The sequence below is a fragment of the Giraffa tippelskirchi genome, chromosome 13 (genome assembly GCF_054371585.1).
Source record: "Giraffa tippelskirchi isolate mGirTip1 chromosome 13, T2T-mGirTip1v1.2.pri, whole genome shotgun sequence".
Classification (NCBI taxonomy): Eukaryota; Metazoa; Chordata; class Mammalia; order Artiodactyla; family Giraffidae; genus Giraffa; species Giraffa tippelskirchi.
In genome coordinates, this window is record NC_137287.1 from 91,076,816 (window position 1) to 91,102,637 (window position 25,822).

Sequence of the window (25,822 nt, forward strand, 5' to 3'; positions counted from 1 at the left end):
ACTGGTTTCAAAGAACCATCTATAAAGGGAGGCAAAGGTTAGAATAAAAACATTTCACTCAGCCTCTGAAAATGGCGCTCAGTCCCTGAGAAAGGGTCACCTCTCCCTGGTGGAATTGGCATCAATCATTTACATGCAATGGCAGGAGCTGGGCCAACCCTGTGTGGGAGTGGGAGTGGGTAGGGTTGTCTCCTGTCACCGTTGGGTGTTTGCTTTATTGGGAAGAAGGCAGAATTCTTTTCCCCTCCTAAACTCTACCTCTGTCCCATTTGCAGTCAAATGTCATATTGAACAAGTAGGTCAGCAGTTAGGTTTAAGATTTTTTTTAGAAGAAATTTTCATCAGTTTTTTGTTGGAAATCTGATGTGATGTAATTGGGAGGAAAAAATGTCTGTGGAGTTTTGTAGGACCTAATATGTTCTGGGAAAAATCACCTCAGGGGTATATTATTACATATAAAGACAGTCTAGGGCTCTCTGCTCACAAGGACTTGCCGTTCACATGGGAATATCAAGAGCTGTACTAAAGTCAGAGGTCTGGGTTCACATCCTCACTTTCCACATTTTAGCTGGGTGACCTTGCTTAGTTGCTTGACCTCTCTGTACACAGTTATGGTGAGTGCTGGAGTCTGCTCAGGCCTGTTGGAGAGCCAGGTGTTTGAATCTCTTCTCAACTCTGATATCATCTTGGGTCATGTTGGCTGTGATAGGCATCTTTAAGCCAGGGAAACTGGCAAATTGGGGCTCCCTCCTGCCCATGGAGTTATTAAAAATTTACCAGGACTCCCTGTGCTTTTCCAAATCTGTATAATGGGGCTGATAATACCTATCTCACCCAGAGGATGAATGGAATGACCTTGTGGGAAGCACAAGTGATAGCCCCTAATACGTGTTTGTTTCCTAATTCTTTTAGCCATGGATCGTTGGCAATGTTATTGTTGAGACTGCTCTTTGGGGAGGCAGAAGCTGACTTCACTGGCTCTGAGATGGCTGAGCCATTTAACCTCTCAGTATTCCTTTGGCCCCTGGGGCATATTTGACTGCCATGGCAGCTTGTCATCCTACCATGAAATTTGAGTTATATAACAATAGCGCCTGACACAGATAATGCGGTTGTGTTGGCAGAGTGATGACAGAGTTTTGAGAGAAAGGCAAATGTATGGTAGAAAGGCTTGGAGTGTTACACTGGAGTGGGGGATGTACCTTGACCTGACTGAGGAGGTGGGGGAAATGGACAACAATCACTAAAACCTGGGATATAAGGGGCTACAGGAAACCACACGGTCTTAAACCCTTGCCTTTCAGCTGAGGAGACAGATACTCTTAGACCAAGGCTTGATCTTCCTCTACCATTGTTTTTCCATTTCCTTTTTGACCAGGCTGATGCTTTTATCTTTTGATTATGGTGAAAAAATGATCAAATTCAGACTCTGTAAGAGAATTTTCTAAATGGGATCAGAAAAGCAAGTGGGAAAATATCTTAAAATAGGAATATAAACTGGTGTTGCCACTGTGGAAAATAGTATGGAGGGTCCTAAAAAAAATGATAAATAGTATAAATAGAATTACCAGATGATCAAGCAATTCCACTTTTGGGTGTTTATCTGAAGGAAATGAAAGCCACTATCTGGAAGAGGTTACTGTACCTTCATGTTCACTGCAGCGTCATTCACAATAGCTAAGACATGGAAGCAATTCAAGTGTCCACTGACAGATGAATGGATAAAAACAATGTAGTATATCCACACAGTGGAATATTAGTCATAAAAGAAGGAAATGCTGCTATTTGTAACAACATGCATGGACCTGGATGGTTTTATGGCAAGTGAAATAAGTCAGACAGAAAAAGATATTAATAAATACTGTATAATCACATTTATACGTGGAATCTAGAAAAACTGAACCCCTAGAAACAGAACAAATTGGTGGTTTCCAGAGGTGGGGAGTGGAGGATGGAAGAAATGGGTGAAGATGGGGGGAAAAAAGGAAAAAAAAAAAAAGAAAATGTCTTAAAAGATGAAGCATTATGTTCCATTCTGTGGCCCAGGTGATTATCTGGGGCACCTGTTCTCACAGTGGATGACAGGAGTGCAAAAGGGCAGTCAAACTGTACAAGCACATGAGGGCCTCTGCTCACATAAATCACTAACATCCGATTGACCAAAGGAAGTCATATGGCCAAACCCACACAACGGGGCAAGAGGCATGTGCTACCAACACCTGGGAGGGGGACAAGTATCCAAACTATTACACAAACTAAGTACATAAATACTTTATAACTGAAAGTATGTCCTCATTAAAAATAATAATGTTGGAACTTCCCTTGTGGTCCAGTGCTTAAGTCTCTGCGTTCCCAATGCAGGGGCTGAGGGTTTGATCCCTGGTCGGGGAACTAAGATCCCATATGCCACACAGCATGACCAAAAAATAAAGATTTAAAAATATAAAAAAAAATAATGTTTTATCTTTGAGTTGCATTTTATAGTTTTTTCATTAATATTTATTTATTTGGCTGCACCAGGTCTTAGTTGTGGCACATGAGATCTTTAGTCGACACATGTGGGATCTAGTTCCCTGACCAGGGATTGAATCCCAGCCTTCTGAGTTGGGAGTATGGAATCTTAGACACTGGACCACCAGGGAAATCTCTGCTTTTTATAGTTTTTGAAACATCTTTGCAGTCATTCTGTCATATATTCTTTCCAGTAACCCAGTGATATGGTGGGGAAAGCAGCACCCCCATTTTTAAGGATGTGAAAATTCTGGCTGCATTATTTTCCTAGAACTGACATATAATTTTACCATAGGCCCAGTGGCTTCAAATAGAAATTTGTTCTTTTGCAGTTCTGGAATCTAACTGTCTAAAATCAAGATGTCAGCTGGACCATGATCTCTCTGAAGGGTCTTGGGAGTCATGGGTTCTTGCTCTTGTGGTTGCCAGCAGTCCTTGACTTGCAGTTGCATGTATGCATGTGTGGTAAGTTGCTTCAGTCATGTCCAACTCTATGCGACCCTATGGACTGCCAGGCTCCTCTGTCCATGGGATTCTCCAAGGAAGAATATTGAAGTGGGTTGCCATTCCCCACCCAGGGATCAAACCTGCATCTCTTACAACTCCTACATTGGAAAGTGGCTTCTTTACCACTAGTGCCACCTGGGAAGTCCTGGCTTGCAGGTACACCACTCTAATCTCTGCCTCTGTCATCACAGGGACTTCTTTCTCCCTGTCTCTGCCTGTCTCTTCTCTTCTTATAAAGCCCCCAGTCATACTGGATTTAGGGGCCACCCTGATTTAGTACACCTCATCCTAACCTGAATACATCTTCAAAGACTTTATTTCCAATTAAGGTTACATTCACTGGTTCTGGATAAACATGAAGTTTTGGGGGAGAACTAGTCAACCCATACACTGGCAAGCAGGTTTTATGGCATTTGTGTTCGTAATTCCTCAGTGTTTGATGTCCTCTCTGCCAAATCCATGCCATGTGTCTTAGGCCAGAGATTCTCAGACTTTGCTGTGTACACATATCACTTGAAGGTCTTGTTAAAATTCAGGAGGTCAGAGTGGGCCTCGGAGCTGGGACAAGGATGAGATAAGGAGGGCTTGGTGGTGAGGACCTCCTTAAATGCGCCCTGGGTGACTTGCTTGCTTCACCCTGTTCCTGGCCCTGTGGATTTGGCATCTCTAACGAATGCTGTGGATCCAACAATACACTTTCACCAGTGTTCTTGCCTGGAGAATCCCCATGGACAGAGGAGTCTGGCAGGCTACAGTACATGGGGTTGCACAGTTGGACACGACTGAAGTAACTTAGCAGTTATGCACGTAAGCTACAGTGTATGTGGGTTTAATGCTCGGTATCTGTCCCTCAATAGCAAAGAGCATGCTTTTCCATTTTGAAGCTGAGTATATGGGCTAAGTCCTAGAAAAGAAACACTGGTTCTGCTGTGTTTTTAATGCTGGGTCATGTGGACTGACCTAGCTAATAATATTGATTTTTTGGGAACACTGCAGGTATCTAGAGCCCCTTTGTAAGCCCCTCATCAGACCACCATCCCTGAGCCTCACCCATTCCTGGAAGACCTCACTATTTCAGCACTGGCTTTCCCACTCTCCACTATGTTGCCTGAAAGAGTGTCCTTGTTCTCTCCCAATAGTCACAGTGGGCACAAGTCAGGGCTCCCTTTATAAGGCAGGTGCTGGGCCCAAACCAGCCACTCCACCACCAACCCCTGTGTGTGGGGCCCGGGCCCCCAAGGCTCTGTTGCATTCCCCATCCCCTCTTTTCTCAAAGACATACAATTCTTTCCCCCTTCCGGAACCTCATTTGCCATCCTTGCTTCGCTGTTATGGGCCCTATTTGGGGCCAACAAGGACACAGGCTTGGGGCTTTGGACCCTGCTCTCCCCTGAGGCCCTGGGTCCCCTCACACAGCGGCGAGCCAGAAGGAAGAAAATTCATTTAGTTGAAAATCTCTTTTGACATTTGTTAGTTGAGGAGCCTGAGCAAATCGGAAGAGAAACCTCACATTCTCATTCTGTTTACATGTGTTCAGAAGGGCTGCTCTGAGGGAACTGGGTCTTCATGTAACACGGATGTCTGGGCAAACGTGGGGAGGCTCCTGGAGGCTCTCTCTAAATCTTCTGACCTAGTGTCATGTGAAGTGGCTTCTGGGAGCTCTGGGCTCCAGGGTGGCTTTTGGAATCTGACCTTTCACTCAGAAGATTTCCACTCTGAAGAAATCTGAGAATCCATCACCCCAAGGCCAGCAGGAGTTCAGGGCAGTGCAGGCATTTGTAAGGAGGGAGAACCCACAGGCTGGTTTTGTTCTCTTTGCTGGAGCTCAATATTTCCCCTTGGCTTCAGGGAGGAACCCACTATTGAGAAAGGAGATGGGGAAACTTGAATACAAGGAAGGGCCACATGCGACTGTCAGCTTTTCTAGGATTTTCAGGGTCCAATGGCTCTTGGAGGAAAGGGGCATGAAGAGGGGAAAGGGGGTGAAAAAGAAGAGGAGGCAGCTCTCTCCCACCCCTACCATCTAGAGAGATTTTGGGGTGATAGCGAGGGATGAGGAGGAAGCAGGGAACCACACGCTGTGTGGAAAAATAATGAAAATCATATATATGTCATTATCACACATGATCATATCTCCTGTGATTTAAAAATCATGTGTTTGTGTGGGAAAATAATAAAAGAATGTATTTCACGTTTATTTCATTATTTCACATGATTTTGTTGCCTCTTCTCTTCCTCCTGTCACCCTGGAATCTCTCAGGGAGGTTGGAGGGGTGGAAAGGAGCCTCCTTTTCTGTTTCACTCTTTGCTGAATGTACTGAAGTGAAAAAAAAAGTCTTTACTTACAAGTGAATTAAAAAAAATTGTTTAAAAATTTTAAGCAATTTCAGGATGTCTTGCTTCTAATGCCTGCAACTCAAAGATGAGTTTTTAAATGAGAGACTCATCTGCTTACTTTTTCGACGTTGGGACTGAAAATGAAACTTTCCCAGAATCAAAATACTTGTGAGGCAACTCACTTCTCTGGCTCCCAGACCTTTCTGATACCCCTGAACCTCCCCAGCTCCTCAGAGGCAACCAATCCTCTAGCTTTCCTGGCCCTCCCCCACCAGTGTGTGAAATGGGGACACTGAGCTCAGGAGAGGCCTGCACTGGGGCTGGGGTTGGGGTAGGCATTTCAATGCTGAGCAGGTTTTGGTGGGGTTTGCTGGGCTAAGCTCAATGGTCTCTACAGTTAAGACCTGCCTCTCAATCTTGTTTCATTGCTTACTCTTGGTGTGACCTTGGGCAAGTTACTTTTATCTTCTGAGCCTGGTTTCTCCTTTGTGAAATGAGAAGGCAAGTCGTTCCTGCCCCTTATGGGTTGATGTGAGAATTGCACAAAGGGCTGTACAGTACCTGAAACCAATGATTAAGTAACGTTTCTAAGTCAATCTCACTGCAGAGAATATGCTCAGATCTTGGAATTGTGAGCAAAAGCATATGTTAAACCTGAAAGTTGCACTTCTTCTTAAAAGTGGAGAAAATATTCACCTTTTTAGAGTCAATAGACTGGAGATGACACAACTAGACTATATTCAAATCTGTAGAAAACTTTTAAAAAGTCATATAAAATAACAAAAAAAATGCAGATTTCCCCATGTACCATAGATAAGAAAGCAAACAAGGTTGAAAGCCACACATTAATTTCAAATTTCATCATAGGAAGTCAGGTGACCTTTGCACCCAATGTGAAAAAATCCGTAAGTTGCTCTTTAGAATAGCAGTGTTTATGATTTTCTTGTCATACTTGCATTTTCCTCTGGGATGTTGCTGTGTAGTCATGGAAGAAATGCTCCCTTAAAAGTCTGGTTAAAACCAGTCAACTCTTTTGAGTGTTTACGTGGAAATATCAGACAACTAGGAAAAGCTGAGGAAGAAAGTTGAACCAAAGGTCTAGCTTTGGTAAATTAGGCAGAGCTGTATTTGACAGCAGACAGGTAAACTGTGACATCAAGGAACACTATTTTAATGTAGGGCCCAGCTAGGTTCTAAAATAATGGGGCCCAGGACTATGGAGAAATGACCACCAAGTTCAACGCAGTTCGCTTGGCACTGGTTTCTGTATAGAATGTTTCAAACTCAGTTCTTTATGACATGGACCAGATTAACCAAGTGCCTGAGGCACAATTAATCTTTAAGCTAGGCCTCAGAAGTTCAGGTATTGCCTGAAGATTCTTCACTAACATTCACTTCTAAGGTGAGGCTGAAAGAGGTACTTCTAGTGACAACTTCAGCCTCAGGACCAAAGAGTCCCCAGCCAAGGTTGTCTTGAGGTGGCCCTCAGAATTGCAGAGATCTGTCTTCTCAAATAGCTCTGTTGGAAAATAAAGCAGCAGATGTCTTTGGGCATCTGAGGCACAGCCAGGCCCCCTGAGGTTTGCATTCTAAAAGAACTTCAAAGTGGAAAGGGAGTCTCGGCCTTAACCTCACAACCTACATCCTTTGTGTGACAGAAGAATATTTATAAAAACATAATAAAATACATCTCATATTTCCTTCTATCCTCAGTACTGGTTTTTACTTTCTTAAAACTCACTCATCCCAACAGTGACTAGCCAAAACAGAAAATGACAATTGAGGCAGCTGTTAATTGACCCATGTTCATGTCTCATGGCAGAGATGACAAAGCAAAAAGCAGAGAGAAAAAAAAGTTTGTTATCAGCTTTTGATTTACAAAAGTCAAAAGCCTTTAGGGGAAAGGCCACGAGTCATATGTTATTGTTGTTCATTTGTGACCTCATGGACTGCAGCATGCTAGGCTCTTCTGTCCTCCACTGTCTCCCAGAATTTGCTCAAATTCATGTCCATTGAGTTGGTGATGCTATCTAGTCATCTCCTGGAGTAGGAAATGGCAACCTGCTCCAGTATTCTTCCCTGGAAAATTCCATGGATGGAGGAGCCTGGTGGGTCACAGTCCATGGGATCACAAAGAGTCAGACACAACTGAGCAACTGAGCACACACGGTCATGTAAACAGACACAAATCTGGGAGAACACTGTTGAGTGATAAGAGCAAGGCTTCCCTATCCCACCCACCCACCAGCCAATGGCCCAGTAGACGGAAGTCTCCAGGGATGCCAAGAGCTCTTAAATGTGGTGGGCTTTGGGGATGGGCTGTCCTGCTCTTCTCTCCCTGACTGGTTGCAATGGAAACTTTGCTGGAAGCCTTGGTGCATGAGGTGGTTTTATGAAGAGAGAACTGGACCTATCTTCTTGAGCCTCAACCCTGAGTAGAAGCTTTGGGGACATGAAGCAGTTTTGAGGAGTGGGATTCCCAGAGCCCATGTGTTACCATGTCTTTAGAAGGACTTAAAGGTGGCTGGAATGGAATGGGACTTGCGGGGTGGGGAGGGTGGGTGGTAACCTGTGTCCAAGACACGATGGGTCAATGATCACCTTAGCAGATGTCACTCTGGACTCATGACACCAAGGGCCACTACTCTGACACCTTGTTACCAACTAGTACCAGGTAACCCCACCTTTCCCTAGACCTGTACCCTAGACTTTGATCTCCAGGACAAAAGTATATTCAGGGCTCCCTTTACCATTTTCATAAGATGGCAGTTAAAAGCACTTCTGTTAAGGAAAGACCTATTTCTTTTCATATCTGAGTTTGGGGAATAAGATTTGTCCTTACTACATGTGCCAACTGGCTTTCCTCTGACTTAACAACAAAGCAGATAAGCACACGGGCAGCTTCCAACCCTGTACGCGCAGGCTCTTCAAGTCACAGAACTGTAGCTACACGCGGGGCCTTAGAGCAATGCCAAGCACGGTGCTCTCTCCCACCCACCCCATTTTACACAAGAGGTTAAGTTAACTGAGGCTCCTTCCACCACAGGTGGCAAAGGGAAGAGTTGGGGGAGGGATGTGCTAGGCAGGGTGTCTGAAATAAGGAGAGGGTCTGGGTGTCCATGGGAATATATGCTGTCAGCCTGGAGCATACACACGTTGCCGGCCGTGGACTCAGCTCCGGGGAGGCCGCCCTCTGTGTAGGCCCAGCAGGCCTGCTTTGCTCACTCCTGGCCGCCGGTCAGCTTGTGGAACAGGTCCTCGTCGAGCGTTTCATTCTGGTCCTTGGAGCGGGTGGACAGAAAAATGTAGCCTCCGATGTACTCATGCACGACTTTGCAGTCCGCACTCAGGCAGGTGAATGCGATGGAGACGTTCTGGTCGAACTCGATAGCCACCTGGAAGGGGAAGGCACAGGTACGCTTAAACCTGATAAGGATGGATCGAAAAGAAGCCGCTAGGCTGGAGATGGTCCAGAGCTGAGGACTGTTGAGTTGCTAACAGATAGTTTTCCCCAACCCCCACAAAACCCCACTGCTTGCAGCCAAGCTTACAGAAAAACATCTCTGCTCTCCGTGCGCCCTCTTGTGGTGTCAGCTTTGCCGCACACCTGGCAAAACACTACGACCTAATGCATAGGTATTTCCCGTCTGTCTCTCTTTAGACGAAAGAACCATCTCAACACTCTGTGTGTGGAGGGAGGGATGCTTTGTAGAGTTTTGCGGAGAAGAAAAGGCTCACGTGAATTTTTCTATGGCTATGGCCCTCAGTCCTTCCCAGCTGGAAGTCATAAACGCTACACTAGAAGAAATGGAAGCTTCACGGGTTCTCTACCTTGGTTGCCCACTGGAATCAGCTGAGGACCTTCAAGAACTGATGATCTACATAGAAACATTCTAATCTAGAATGCTTCATTTCTCCCAATTTCTTCTTCCCATCATCCATCCAACAGTGGGCAAGTACGGGCACATGTGTCACTTAGATGTGACTTAGGATTTCACTTCCAATGGTCCCTTTCAGAAGATGGCCTTTCAATGAATTTTAACACAAAGTGTGCAAAATGTGTTAGTTTACTAATTGTACTTTTGTCATACATTGGCTACTCTTTAATATCTAGATACTAGATATTATACAATTGGGACATATTGTCCAGCATTTACAAAGAATATACAGTAAAGCTAAAATGCATGTAACTTATACAACAATGGATATGTTGAAATGTTCTTGTACACAAAGCAAAACCTCTTTGCAAAGTTCATTCTCTATTTGCATCATCTAAGCCTTTTAGATGTCCTGAGGTGACAACATATGATAAAAAGTAGAGCTAGTGAATTAATCAATTTGTAAATATCTTTGTTATAATTGATAAAAAAGTAGTATCTTGGACATGGATTTATTAATCCATCTCTGAGAAATGTATGTCAGGACTTGTTCATTAGGTTGGCAGCAGAAGGGCAGGAGGAAGTATAAATGGAGGGATATATGTGGATGTGTTCATACTTATATTTTGCTTCATGTCTCATTTTTAATGGAATATTAAGGGAATATAGTATTTTAATCATGACTCTGCCAACATCTTTATCTAGAGGTCTGTTGCCATTTTTTACTTTTATGAAATTTTTGTCCCAAGAAAGGTAGGACTACATTTTTTCCTTCTAGATTGTGTTGGTGTAGTGTATTCTTGGTTATTAAATACTCATATAGCTTTGGGACTTTGAAATGGTAAATATTCATGATGTATGAAAAAGCATAATATGTAACTATATGATCTTAATTATATAAAAATAGATGCTTAGTTTTATAGATACATAAATGAAACCTAGAAGGACACATCAAATGGTAAACTGCTTGTGATTATGGATGACTTTGTTTTTTGCCTCTTGTGTTTTTTGGTTTCCTATTATACACATGATAACTTTTTTTTTTTTTTTTTTGGTGTCAGGAGTGGGATCCGAATACACATGATAACTTTTAAGAAATAAACGTTACTTTAAAAACCTTAAAAAAAGAGTCACTGACCTCGGCAATTCCCAGAGTTGGATTTTTTTTTTCCAAATGGTGTTACTGAGGTATAACTGATATATAATAAACAGACATATTTAAGGTGCACAGTTATTTTTTAAAATTGTAGTTGATTTACAATGACATGATAATTTCTGCTGTACAGCAAAGTGATTCAGAGATATATATATACAGTGTTGGCCAAACTGTTTGTTAATCCTGTAACATCTTCTGGAAAAACCCAAATGAATTTTTTTGCCAATCCTATGTGTGTGTGTGTATATATATATATATACACACACATTTTTACAATAGCCTTTGCTATTATGGTTTATCATGGGATATTGAATATAGTTCTTTGTGCTATACAGCAGAACCTTGTTTATCCATTCTATATACAAAAGCTTACATCTGCTAAATCCAACTTCCCACTCCATCCCTCCCTCAACTCTCTCCCCTGTGGCAAACATCAGTCTATTCTCTATGTCTGTGAGTCTGTTTCTGTTTTGTAAATAGGTTCATTTGTGTCATATTTTAGATTCTGTATAATATGGTGTAGCCATATAAGTGATATCACATGGTATTTATCTGCCTCTTTTTGACTTGTTTCACTTAGTATGAGAATCTCTAGGTGCATCCATGTTGCTGCAAATGGCATTATTCTGTTCTTTTTCATGGCTGAGTAGTATTCCACTGTATCTATGTACCACATCTTCTCTATCCATTCGTCTGTTGTTGGACATTTAGGTTGTTTCCACGTCTTGGCTATTGTGAATAGTGCTGCTTTAAACATAGAGGTCCATATATCTTTTTGAATTATAGTTTTGTCTGGATGTATGCCCAGGAGTGGGATTTCTGGATTATTTGGTAATTCTATTTTCAGTTTTCTGAGGAACCTCCATACTGTTTTCCAGAGTGGCTGCACCAACTTACACCAACAGTGTAGGAAGTTTCCCTTTTCTCCACACCCTCTCCAGCATTGACTGTTTGTTGATTTTTTGATGATGGTCATCCTGACTGGTGAGAGGTGGTACCTCATTGTAGTTTTGATTTCCATTTCCCAGAGGTGTGTATTTATATGGCTTTGAGGGTATAGCAAGGTTTTCAAGCCACTGCCTTAGAGGCCATCTAATCTCAGACCTTCATTCTACAAAAGAGTTAAGACTGTCAACAGCTGTGCTGAGAGGAATCCATGGTTCTTAAAAAAATGTGAGTCACTTAACCTCCCTCTACATTGACAGCTTTCTACTGGAAAAATGGGAATGCCAAAGGAATGAGGAAAAGATCCTCTATCATCATCAGAAAAATGTTTTAAATCATCAGGACACTCAGGTGTTTCTGACTCAGTCCAGCACAGCCTGTGATGTAGGTGTGGCCTGGATCCTAGGGCAGAGACGATCGGGGCTGACGGCTCCTGAAGTCAGAGGCTGAATTTTCCCCTGTCACCCCTGTGTACCATACTGGCTTCTTTGGTACTTTTCCCCTTTGGGACTAGAATGCTCTCCATGTGGGCAGTTGAGCCTGGGAGTCGTCAACCAGTTATACCTCTCGGCAGCCAGTCAGATGAGGCCTGTTTTGGATTTATTCTGTATGATATATACATCTCAGGTGGCTCCTGCTAAGTAATTATCAGCCTAAATCTTATATAATCATACATGAGTTGAAGGAAATTAAACTACTCAGCAATTTTAGAGTCTGTCTGTATGGAGACCAAGCCAACTTATGTTAATTCAAAAGCATTTGGCCTATACTTGTTAGGGAACTGCCCAGAACTGCATGTGATTATTTTAGCAGACAATACCACATGCTTGCGGTTTCTAAATTCTAGGTATAAGAATACCTTCTTAAAATCAGAATAAGCTGCAGTTCTGAGGGAGCACAGGTTTATAGGTTCAATACTGAACGTATCCAGACTTTCACTTTACCTGCCGGATTTCCCAGTTTACATTCCACTGTTTCATATTTGTAAATCTCCATGTTGTAATTGGGATCCCAGTGGCCGCATCGATTCTAATCAACCTATTATATGAAATTCCCAGAATGTCATCTTTTTTGCTTCCTTTAAATCTGAAAAAATTTAATTAAAAGATGTAACTGCTTCCTGTGACATGATGTTTATTCACACACAACTTCTTAAAAATAATACCAACATTTCTAAATCATTTCTGAAGAGTAGACAATGAGGGATTAACTTTCTGTAAAGGGTATTATTATTGTGATAGAATATGAAGGCTGGAGAGAATTAGGATGTCCCGCTGACATTACTTAAATGAAATTGACATCAGAGGAAAGCAAAATAAGAGGTAGTCAAGTCAATTAATTCAAGTTAGTACCAACTGTGTATGCCAGGCACCCTTCTAGGCACTGCTCAGGCACAGCGACCTAAGCAGACAGAAAGAATGTTCCTAACCTCATTGAGCTTATATTCTAGTTGGGGGAGAGGGTCATGAATTAGTGAAATATATATATCAGATAAGATCAGGAAGGAGCATAAAGCACAGAAGTGAGACAGGGAATAATGGTGAGGAGGTTGTTACAATTTTAGATAGAGCGTCAGGGAGGTCTTAGTGAGAAAGAAGAGTTGATTGAAGAACTGGTGTCTATGAGGGAGGGAGTTATGTGGATACCTGGAGAAAAAGGATCTTAGGCGGAGGGCACAGTGCAAAGGCCTGAGCTCTCCTTCCCCCACCAGTCCCCTCATGCTCAAAGCCCTGCCAGGAGGCCAGGGCAGCATGAATGAGGGGAGAGGAAGTGAAATCCCAGAGTTAAGGTCCTGCAGGGCCACTGTAAGGATTTGGCCTTTACCCTGAGTGTGACAGAATGCCTTTAGATGAGGTGAGAAGAGGCCTGACGGGATGTGACTTAAAAGGATCACACAGGCTGCTACACTGAAAACTCAGGGGACAAACAGGAGAAGCAGAGAGATCAGGTAGGCACTCTGAACAGAGGTATGGAAGACTGTTATGAGCAGCCAAAAGTGATGGCCATTTGTGAATGGACAGTATTCTAAAACTTAAAAAAAAAGAGAGAGAATTTTATATTCTAGACCAAATGAGAATAAACTGGATTCCAAGGAAGCCACTTAGAATTGAACAGAAAGTAAGAGGCAGGTGAGCATTATAATCACCTGACAAGGTAGTAGGTGAGGCCGAATTCAGGTAGAGACTGCCATGCCTGGATGAATCGCAGCTTCGCTTCGACCAGGGGCATCTGGGCCACGTTCTGGTGGGCTTCCAGAATGCAGGCTGCCAGCTAAGCAGAAGTGGGAGATGTCAAATTCCCTTTAGCAGACACTGACTCTCTACAGCAAGCATCCTGCTGGCTTCAGGTCTCCAGTGAGAAGAATGAACACAAGACCCAATTGCAGCTTCACAAAGACAATTCCTTTCCATTCATTCATTCATTCATTCATTCACTCTATCTCTTTTTCTATAATATATACAAATCACTAGGGGGAAGCAGGATGATCAGGTAATATGTAGGCTTGCTTTCTTTCTGGGGTCTGTGGAGTCTCCATGGACAATGGTTCTACTCGAATCATTTTACTGTATAACTTTCCCACTCTTATGGAAGCATAAATTTAAAATTTTAATTTGTGGGGACTAAATCATTCTTTTAAAATTTTTATTCTGGGAATATTACCATGTTCAGTTAGCAGTGCAGTCATTGCTATCAAAATTAACAATAATTTGGGACTTCCCTGTTGGCCCAGTGGTTAAGAATCCACCCTCCAATGCAGGGAACATGGGTTCAATATCTGGTCAGGGAACTGAGATCCCACATGCCGCAAAGCAACTAAACCTATGTGCCACAGTGACTGAGCCTGCATGCTCTAGAGCCTGTGTGATGCAATTAGAGAGAAGCCCACATGCCACAACGAAGACCCTTCATGCTGCAATTAAGATCCAACACAGCCAAATAAATAAATATTTAAAAAATTAACAATGATTTCTTAATATCATTTGATACCCAGTTCATAGTTAAATTTCCCCACTAGCTGATTTTTCATGATGATGATCTCAATCAATTTAATTCCCTATTCTATTTCAGAAAATACAGAATGTACTGCAAATAATCACCCCAGCCAGATTAGCAGTACCTGTTTAGACTTGTGCTTTTTTGCACACCGAGGTGACACAAAACATTCTGGGTTCATGTCCATGTTTTCAAGACCAGAAGCCACCTGAGATGCTGAGTTCCGGTTTTTCATCCTCAGAAAAGAAAGGATGTTGAGGACCTCTGGCTGGTAGGAGCTGTCTGCCATGGTTTTGCCCTTTGATGCCAAGATGCAGGCAGCCATCCATTGGGCATACTGACTCTCCTGCAAGAAATACCAGAGGTCTGAGGAGCAAGTTCAAGTACAAAGCTGCCATGCTGGGAACGGAGCAGGATTTGGACTATCATTCTAGAAGATGTGGGGTGGCATTTGAACTGTCTGTTAATCACCTAATTTAACACCATATGAGAGCTTTTGAGTCCTGTGTTGAGTTTCTAGATACCAAGGTACTGGAGAACAGGAATGTCGACTTTGAGAAATTCTGTGTGGAGAACTTCGCATTTAAAGATGAACCAAGGACACAAAGGAGCTTCATGGAGCACAGACAGGTGAAAACTCAAACTACTGGGGAACGTCCTTGATGTATATTCCCATTTTCATATCATGTCTTATCTCTATGACAGAAGACAGTGAGGAAAAATCATTAACTGACTTCTCATATTATATCTCCCCCGGCCTGTCCTTAGCAAAGCTTCTAATCCTATGATAGGAATCAGGTCCATTGGTGGACGTGAACCAGCTAGTTGTGGGTTCTACTGTTCTTTAATGTCTGTGCTCATTTGCTACCTCAGGGAGCAAAGGGGAGTGGTCCCAGAAGCTGAGGGGATGTGGGTGAAGAGTGAAATTAATTCTTCAGGACAACAGTAGGTGTGGTTCACTGAATCACTGGCCTCAGTCATCACCCTCCTTGCATCCACATCTCTAGCTATGTAATTTTACAGTCTCTCCCATCAGAGCCAGAGTGTAATTTCCCATCTTTTGACTTTCAGCCTGGCCATGGATGTGCTTTAATCAACGAAGTGTGGGTAGAAATGACAGTGTACCTACCGATTGACTCCAAGCTTAAGCGTTAGGAGGTCTCACACATTTCCAGTTTCCTTCTGGCACATCTGTCATCACTATGAGAAGAGTCTCCCCAGGCAGCCTGGGGCTCAAAGTAAAGCCCATGAGCTCAGCCAGTGGTAAAAAGCCAGCTGAGCCAGGTGGATGGCTTGAAGCAGATCTGTCCAGCTGCCCACAGCCTGAATCATCCAATCCCTAGTCACCTGGCAGAATGCTTATTGGTATGTGTCTTTATGATTTTTGTGATTATTACAAAGCAAGAGCTGACTGATGAGTGCTCTGATTTGAGAAAACAACTGAGATGGTTTGTCTTGAGGCTTAATAAAAGTGATTTTACTTACATGGTCACATCTCAGATACACTTCATTCATACCATCAGCAACTGGGATTAGTAATTTGATTCCAAATTTTCTCCCTGCTACATTTACATCTGGCACAACTTCACAACCTGAATGATAGAAGGTAGGGAAAGAACTGAGTTCTGAGAAATCTCTTAGACAAATATCAGATGTGCATCTAAAAACAAAGAATTTGAACATAAACTCCTCAGATTTGACTCTCTTCTGAAAAACTGAAGAGCAGGCTGATAACATTAATTAAACCAGGGTCCCCAACCTCTGGGATCTAATGCCTGATGAGCTGAGGTGGAGACGATGTAACAATAATAGGAATAAAGAGCACAATAAATGTAGTGTGCTTGAATCATCCCCAAACCACCCCCCTCACCAGCCCCCAATCTGTGGAAAAACTGTCTTCCACAAAACTGGTCCCTGGTGCCAAAAAGGCTAGGGACTGCTGAATTAAATGATTACTAGGTAAGTTATGAACTTAACATGGATAAATAAAAATATTTTATTTTATGGATTTCTTAAATATATCATCAATTGACTTCATTTTCAGGCTAATTTGGCTAACTCATACGATCAGTTATTGAACATAAACTTTGAAATGAATTAAAGGAGAGGTAATTCTCTGATTGTCACAATGATAAGGGAATTGAGTGCACTAGTTAATTAAATTTTTTAGTTAATGGAGTTACCAGTACGCTCACAGCCACTTTCAGGAGTAAAGCCCAAAAGTGACATTGAATTAAACATAATTGTTTTGGAATTCAGAAAGCTTTACAGGATCCAACAACATCTCATGTACTACATTTATGACAACAATTACCATCACATCAGAGACTTGGGCACACTGGGAAAGAAGGGACAGCATAATAAATGATTGCTTTTTCACTGATTTGCATGCCAGGTTCATACTTCATGGGGAGGAGGAGCTTCAGGCAGGTGGCCACTGACAGCCCATGACAGACAGAGGTTTCTCTGGGAGTGAACATGCTTCCACCCTCTTGATGGGCCATGTCAAGCCATACTGAGATACTGGACCCTCTTACCTCTAAGGTTTAATTTTTCAACTGGTTCTCCTTGTTCAAGTTCCTTATTCTTAAAGTAGGCTATAGATGTGTCTTTAAAGACAAACCAATATTGTTTGAAAGCTTTTAATATTAGCTTTTTGGGCCTGCAAATTAAAGTACAGTAAACATTTGAAAAACCATCCAGAAATACAGGACACATTGCAAATTCAAGTGAATCAAGATGCTCTAGAGATCCTTTCAAACAACACTCTCTTTATTTTTTAATAATTTTCATATTGCTAACTCATTTCCAAAAATGGAAAATGGGGGTTTTGATGAGATGTAGAAGTTAACACAAAATCTCAGGAGCTAGACCACTCAGTGCTACACTTTACCTCTGCTGTATAAACGTGTGACCCTGGGAAAGACACTGTGTCTGGTTGGGCCATGTGTACAACTTCTGCGTGATGGGAGAGTATCAGCCTCGAATTCACAGGGCTTTTGTGAGGGTAGAAAGAGGTAATTTCTGTAAAGTGCCTGGCAAACTGAAGTGCTCAACAAATTATTATTATTATCACTGTGATGATGTGAGAAACATCCACGAATATGGTGACATCTAAAATTTCAACTGATTTCTTGATTCTGAAAAAGCTGTCCATATGGACAACACAAGCTTCAAGTTACAAATCAGATACAAAAGTAAGCAACCTTTTCTGTATTTTCCTCTTGACCCTAAGAGAAACCAACCAGAAAATTCCCAGTGAGCCATGGAAATCACCAAAATCTATCAATGTAGACCCTACGGTTATTAAAAAATATTTTGAGGGAAGATTTCTAACCATGGTATCTGTTTGGGCCAGAAAACTGTACTCTGGGCTAGACAAGGTTGGCAGTGCCAAAGGAAGACCTCTGCTGAGTCATTCAAACCAGGAAACGAGAGAGCAAGCTGGGGAACAGGGAAGAGGGTACAGCTAGACAGAGAAAAGGTAGTAGGTTTTATATGTGGTTCAGTGGGACAATTCTGGCTTTAGGGGTGGATCAGGGTCTCTCCTGTCAGAGAGGTGGGTTTCTGCATTCAAGAATGTGAGGAAGACAAGAAGCTTGCTGCACTCACATATGCTTCTAGGCAAGTCTATTAACATGTCAGTACTAATCTTTTGTCAGCTAAAAATCTGTTATCCTTAACACAAGGGTAAGGGAAATGTTAATTTAAAAACCCAGCATATTACAGGAGACTGTTACATAACAATTATATAATAAAATTGAAAAACATTATATATAGTTAATATTTCCAGGATTTAAAAAACCACTACTTAAAAAATAGTTTTATCATGTTGAGAGTTGTAAGATAATTTTAAGGGACATATTTAAAAGGTACCTGTCTAAGAATCAGATTCTCCAAAGTTAACAATGTTTTCAAAATAAAATCTAAGGACACAGCCTACAAACAAAATACAGTGAAGTCTCAGTTTAGTCTTAGGTATCTAAATATTTCTATTCAGAATTAAGAATGAAACTCTGTTTCTCCATTTTAATTGGACTTGAAAAGTATCAAAAGATTTTAAACTTTTTCTACTATCTTCTTCCAGGTTGGTTCATCCTCCAACTGCTTTCACACATCCCCAAACTCTCATTCCATGTTCCAGAGATGGAGGAAAGGCAGGGAAAGAAGAGTGGAGAAGGTGTCAGAATGGGGAATGATGTACACAAGAATGAGACGGTCCCTTGTACACTGGAAACTATATGATATTGTTGAAAGAAATTGGAGAAGACACAGATAAATGGGAAGATACTCCAAGTTCATGGACTGGAAGAATTAACATAATTAAAATGTTCATATTACCTAAAGCAATCTGCAGATTCAATGCAATCCCTATCAAAATCCCAAGAATGTTTTTCACAGATATAGAGCAAAAATTTCTAAAGTTTATATGGAACCACAAAAGACTCTAAATGGCCAAAGTAATCCTGATCGGGTGGGGGGACAAAGCTGGAAGTATCACACTCCCTGATTTTAAACTATATCACAAAGCCACAGTAATCAAAACACCATGGTATAGGCAGAAAAACCCATGCACATATGGACAATTAATTTAGATAAAGGATCAAAGCACATACAATGGGGAAAGAATAGTCTCTTCAATAAATGGTGTTGGAAAAACTGGACTGTTACAGGCAAAAAAATGAAACGAGATCACTATCTTATTGTTGTTGTTTAGCTGCTAAGTCATGTCCGACTCTTTTGTGACCCCATGGACTGTAGCCTGTCAGTCCACGGGATTTGTCTATAGATTTTCCATGGGATTTTCCTCTGTCCACGGGATTTTCCAGGCAAGAATACTGGAAGGGGCTGTCATTTCCTTATCCAGAGGATCTTGCCAACCCAGGGATTGAACCCACGTCTCTTGCATTGGCAGGTGGATTCTTTACCACGGAGCCACCTGGGAAGCTTATTATCTTATACCATACATAAAAAACAACTCAAAATAGATTAAAGACTTGAATGTAAAACTTGAAACCATAAAACTCCTAGAAGAAGAAAACATAGGCATTACACCTATGTTTGCCAACATTGCTTAGACATTGGTCTTAGCAATATCTTTCTAACTAAGTCTCCTCAAGCAAGGGAAACAAAGGCAGATTTTAAAAATTGGATTACATAAATCTAAGAAGATTCTGAACAGTAAAGGAAACCATCAACAAAATGAACAGACAAGCTACAGAATGGAAGAAGATATTTGCAAATGATATATCCAATTAAGCAAATATATATATCCAAAATATATAAAGAGCTCATATAATTCAACAATAACAAAAAACAAGCAACCCAATTAAAGACTGAGCAGAGGAGATGAATAGACACTTTTCCAAAGACATACAGGTGACTAGTAGGTACATGGAAAGATGTTCAACATCACTAATTATTAGGGAAATGCAAATCAAAGCCACAAGGTTAAAATCACTTCATGCTTGTTAGACTGGCTATTATAAAAAATAATAGAAATAACAAGTGTTGGTGAGATTATGGAGAAAAGAAAACTCTCACACACTGTTGGTGGTAATGTAAGTTGATGTAGCCACCATGGAAAACAATACAGAGATTCCTCAAAAAATTAAGACTAGAACTACTGTGTAACTCAGCAATTTCATTTCTCTGAGTATTTATCCAAAGAATATGAAAACACTAATTTGAAAAGATACACACAACCCTATGTTCAGTGTGGCATTATTTACTATAGCCAAGATATGGAAACAACCAGAGTGTCCATCAATAAATGAATAAAGAAGATATGATATGAACATGTATATGAATATATATGTATATTTTCAATATATATATTCACAATGAAATATTAGCCACAAAATAGAATCATATCTTGTCATTTGTCATGGACTTTGTGGGTACTACATTAAGTGCAATCAGTCATACAGAGGAAGATAAATACAGTATGATTTCACTCATGTGTGGAATACAAAAAACTAATTAAAAAAAGACAAAATAAATGAACAAACCAAACACATAGATATAGAAATGGGAGTAGTAGTTACTAGAAGGGGAGGGTTGGGGAAAGGGGGGCACAATGGGTTAAAGGGATAAACTATATGGTGGTGGTGGGTTGTGGTTTAGTTGCTTAAATTGTGTCTGACTCTTGTGACCCCATAGACTGTAGCCCACCAGGCTCCTCTGTCCATGGGATTCTCCAGGAAGTATACTGGAGGGGATTGTCATTTCCTTCTCCAAGGGATCTTCCAGACCCAGGGACTGAACCTGTGTCTCCTGCAATGCAGGCGGATTTTTTACCACTGAGCCACCGGGGAAGCCCATGGTGGTAGATGGAAACTAAATTTTAGCAGTGACCACTCTGTAGGGTACACAGAAGTAGAAATACAATGATGTATATATGAAAATCACATAATATTATAAATCAGTGTTACCTCAATAAAAATAAATGAAAAATTAATCCATAAATTTTACCTGAAGGATGACAAAGAGAAATAAAAGAAAAAAGAATGAGACAGTCTCAAATCCTCATGGAGCTTCCCTTTTAAAGAGAGAAATGTGTAAGTAAATAAATATAAAAAAATGTGGTAAGTCACACAGCAAGGATATAGGAGTTGTAACAGAGGACACAATGCTTAAACTCAGAATGAAGGATCAATAAGCATTTGATGGGAGGAACAGAAAAGAAATTTCAAAAAGAAAAGTGCAGGCAACTGCATGTCCAAAATGCAGAGGTGAGTCAGAGTTGGGTACTTTGCTGGTAGAAGTTGGGTCAACACTTCCTGGACATCTCCCTTATGCTGGGTGCTGGGTTGAGTCATGGAAATGAGCAGAGGGGCAGTTTCTGAGACTACGTCATTTCCACATCAGGGCTGATGAAGACAAAAACAGCAAGCAGGCTGGGGCCACTGTGAGCCTCTGGATGTATGGCTAAGAAGTTGGACTTTATGTTCTAAAAAAATGGTTCTCAAACTCTGGTGTTCATAAGACATGTAAGGGAACTTATTGGAGATATATAAGCCTGGACCCATTCCCAGAGAGTCCTATTCAGCAGGTTCAGTTTAGGGCACAGGTGTCTGCAATTTAGGTAAGTTTTCTTAACATGGTTTCCTAGTTTGCCCCATAATCTCCAAAGTAAATCTGGGCACAATCTATCTTTAAAATATTTTGAGTACCTACTTCCTAACATATTTACAGTTATTGAAAATTATATATGAAAAGGTCATTTTGTTTCAAGAAGGGAGGTTATACAAACCCCAGTTGAGGAACCACACTGTTGGCTGTGTTTACTAATTATAATATTCATATTTTAATGCCGTCTATCTGTTTGTGAAGGTTTTTGTTGAAGCAAGGCTACTAATTTTCATATTCCTTGATGTCAATCACTCACTTATGCAAATTAATCAGGTATGTTGTAATTTAGTATTCTTAATAAGTGTGTTTCAAATACACTATCACTCAATTTGGATGCTGTTTAACACAGAAAAATTCTGTTTCCAAGTTTTAAAGGTGAGCAGATAATACTGTTTTAATAGGCAGGATCATTACCGGCAACACTGTGGCAATGGAAACATTTCCAAATAACTCTCAAAATGTTCTCTTCATAGCATTAACATCTTTCAAAATTTGGTTCCATACTCACTCATTTTACAATCACCTTTAAAAAATTACAGATTAAGTATATTTATTATTTTGAAAGTATCTGGAGACTCACTACCAATGATGGCCACTTATCATCACAGAAAAGTCACAGATTTGGAACACTTTTTTTTTAAAAAAGTATGACATTTATAGGTAATTTTGCATGTGATAACCAGTGAGCCTTAGAGCAGGACCAAAGATTTTCACGGTCACCCTCCGTCCTTTAAAAGGACTGTAAAGAGTCTCATTTATAAATTGAATCAAACTGATCGTCTTCTATAGCACATTGTGTATGTCTGATTGGAACTTCTTTGCTATAGTAACTTGACTGTGAATAACTCCATGAATGGATTTTATGTATAACCTCTCAGCTATAACCTTGCTATGGAGCCATTTATTCCAAAGCAGTCTCTCCAACAGTGGTTATACCTCACAGTTTGGGATAAATCATTGTTTTTATTAAACATATAATTGAATATTAGGATTGTATCTTGCCTGATTTATATTTAAGGGTTTGTAGCAAGTAAAATCTTGAAGAGATTGATTGGGCATAAAGTTCTAGACTGACTTATCTTCTCTTGTGTGCTGTGTGCTAAGTCGCTTCAGTCATGTCTGACTGTGCGACCCCATGGACCTGGATCGGAAAGATCCCCTGGAGGAGGGCATGCCTACCCATTCCAGTATTCTTGCCTGGAGAGTCCCATGGATAGAGGAGCCATAGGGTTGCAAAGAGTCGGACACGACTGAAGTGACTGAGCACGCACTTATGGATGATAGCCTGCCAGATTCCTCCCTCTGTCCATGGGACTCTCCATGTAAGAATACTGGAATGGGAGACCATGTCCGCCTTCAGGGGATATTTCCGACCAAGGATCAAACCTGTGTCTTTTATGTCTCCTGCATTGGCAGGCTGGTCCTTTACCACTAGTGCCACCTGAAAAGCCCTTATCTTTTCTTAGTCCTTTCAAAATATCTTCCAGCCAATAAGAAATCTGCTGCTCCTATTTTTCTTTTGTAGGAAATCTATCTTTTCTCTCAGACTTTAACAACTTTCTCTTACCAATGTTTGGCCATATCAAGATGTATATTTATATTGATTTATTTTGTTGGGATTTGAGATTTCTAAATTTAAGGATTTTTTCCTCAACAATTATGAAAAACTCTTAAGCATTCTCTTTTTTTATATGTGATTTTTGCCTTATTTATAGACTTTTTGTTTGTTTGTTTGTAGCAGCTTTATTCATAATTACCAAAACTTGGGAGCAACCAAGGTGGCCTTCAAGATATGAATGGATAAATTATGGTACATCCAGACAATGGAGTATTCAGCATTAAGCCTACTGCTAAAAAAAAATCTATTAACTAAAACAAAACCAAATTACATTTTATCAATACATAGCTAGTAACAGTCACTTTCAGGTAAACCTCAAGTACAGAATTCAGACATTCCCATCTGTACTTAAGGCATCAGGCCACACTGAGGATGGTGAGGACAGAGCACAGCAATCATTGGGATGTCACTTTAACTGCGGGCTCCACACCATTTATTCTTTCCTCCCTGATTACTAGTAAGGAGACTGAATCAGTAATCAAAAACTTCTCAACAAGCAAAACTCCAAGACCAGATGGCTCCAGTGGTGAATTCTAACATTTTAAAAAATTGAGGCAAAACCAGTATATAACATTTTGTTACAGATGTACCGGGCTTCCCAGATGGCACAGTGGTAAAGAATCCTCCTGCCAATGCAGGAGATGCAGGTTTGATCCCTGGGTCAGGAAATTTCCCCTGGAGAAGGAAATGGCAGCAAGTCTGCCACCAGTATTCTTGCCTGGAAGATTCCATGGATGGCAAAGCCTGTCAGACTGCAGTCTATGGGGTCCCAAAGAATCAAGCTCAACTGAACGACAGCGAGTGAGCACACACATACACATGCACATACCACTACAGATATACAACACAGAAATTCCATATTTGATACTACAAAAATCTAGTTACTGTGATTACCATAAAATTACCCCTATCACCCATTTCCCCACTTCCCACTCCTTCCCCTCTGGTAATCACATATTCTGTTTTAAGACATGGCCCATTTAAAAGCAATGATGTTGATGTATCCAAACCAGGTTTCTTCCTCCTCCCCACTGTGATTAATCTTTTCATAATCTTCTTATTCCTCTTAACACATTCAGGGCATAACATGTTATTTTCCAGGTCTGGGGGTGCGAAAGTGCAGGCAGGTAACATGAAGAGAGAGGTCATCCTCCTGGGGGTGTTAGGAACCCAGGTCTGATCTGCCTGGAACCGCAGGTGAACCCAACCTTCTGTGTCTGCCAAGAGTGGTCTGCTGTGGACCACAAAACACCGGATGCCTGAGGCTTGGGGCAGAAAGGACTGAGAGGTAAGAAGGGCACATGAATTCACAGCCTTCAGCTGAACAGCCCTGCAGCAATTCTTGACCATGCTGCCAGCGTGGCTGCCTGAGCTGAAGTTACCACCTCAACCATGTTAGTCCTTTCCTCACTCTCACGCATCTTCCTTTTCTGTATACTTCCCCTGTTGGTCACCATGTTGTGTTTCCTTGAACATGAGTGCATTTGGGCCTCCTGTGATGATTTAGGAATATACTGATCTTTTTCAGGATAAGCATGTTCTTGGAGTCTCCGATAAACTTCTATTTTCTGGCCGTCGGTACTCAACTTAAGTTGTTGGCACCAGTACCACAGTGTCCCGACTCACGTCGTTAATTGGAGGCAATGTGGTCGGCAAGGGACAAACTAATCTTCTAAAGCCAGAGCTAGGACAGGCTTCCTCAAGCTCATTTGTTTGAGGAGGAGGAACTTGATCATTTGTATTCAGTGCCTCCGCTTTGACTTCTGAAGTTGAGGAAACACCTGGTTCCACTTAATGGTCTTCAACAACTTCCTCATTAACTGGATACAATGTAAGAATGACATTTTCTTCATCTAATGGCCCTTCAAAGAAATTCTTCCTGTAATTTGCGTATGCCATTTCAAGGAATGCTCAGAGAAAGGCAGAGCCGCAATGGTCAATCTCTGCAGTTTAATCCTCTTAACCTGAGGGTTTCTCATTTGTTGACTTTTTATTTATTTATTTGGCTGTGCATGGGCTTTAGTAGTTGTGGCTCATGGGCTTAGTTGCTCTGCAGCATGTGGAATCTTCGCAGATGAGGGATCGAACCTGTGTCTCCTACATTGGCAGGCAGATTCTTATCCACTGTACCGCCAGGCAAGTCCAGGAGTATTCTCTTTTGAATACTTGCTTCTCCATCCTTTTTCCCTTCTTAAACTGCTAGTTGAACCCTCTTATTCTACCTATATCATATTTTCCACTTTTATCTTTCTAAGTCCTCTCCTTAACTTCTTTTATTTTTGGCCAGGCTGTGCGGCTTGTGAGATCTTAGTTCCCTGACCAGGGAACGAACCTGGGCCCTTGGCAGTGAAATCTGAGTCCTAAACACTGGACTGACAGGGGATTCCCTTTAGCTGTGTTTTAAACTTGATGTTTAACACATGTATTCCATTTTCAATTTCTATGACTATATTTTAATTTTCTAGAGTTTCTAGTATTACCTTTCATTAAAATTTTTACCTTTCAGTATATTCAGTGATTCTTAACATACTCATTTTATGGTTTCTTCAGATTGTTCTACTACCTAATCCTCTTATTTATTGGGCCTACTGAACTTTCTTTATGGTAGTTCATGAACTCACATGGTTAGCAATTTTTATTGGGAAGGTTTTTATTTGTTTGTTTATTTGAGGGGGTTTACTTTCTCTGTAGCTCTCTAGGTATTTTTGCAATTACATTTGCCAGAGCTTCATAGCTTTTGTG

General features: G+C 41.1%; 1 protein-coding gene and 1 pseudogene across 8 annotated transcripts in view; both read right to left on the minus strand.

Moving 5' to 3' along the window:
- Positions 1-6,076: 6,076 nt before the first annotated feature.
- FERMT1 (FERM domain containing kindlin 1) overlaps positions 6,077-25,822 on the minus strand; it is a 57,963-nt gene continuing 38,217 nt past the window's right edge. For 6 of the 8 annotated variants that reach the window (XM_081556442.1, XM_081556441.1, XM_081556440.1 and 3 more), the window contains 6 exons: positions 16,866-16,990; positions 15,814-15,920; positions 14,453-14,674; positions 13,481-13,605; positions 12,279-12,420; positions 7,052-8,750 (listed from right to left, as the gene is read on the minus strand). In XM_081556442.1, coding sequence (XP_081412568.1) covers positions 8,577-8,750; positions 12,279-12,420; positions 13,481-13,605; positions 14,453-14,674; positions 15,814-15,920; positions 16,866-16,990 — 895 coding nt within the window. In that variant the 3' untranslated portion in view covers positions 7,052-8,576. Of the gene's footprint in view, positions 6,875-7,051; positions 8,751-9,186; positions 9,381-12,278; positions 12,421-13,480; positions 13,606-14,452; positions 14,675-15,813; positions 15,921-16,865; positions 16,991-25,822 lie in introns of those variants that run through there. The other 2 variants (XR_014072993.1, XR_014072992.1) reach the window with 2 other exon arrangements.
- LOC145532236 (developmental pluripotency-associated protein 2 pseudogene) lies at positions 23,948-25,059 on the minus strand (annotated as a pseudogene).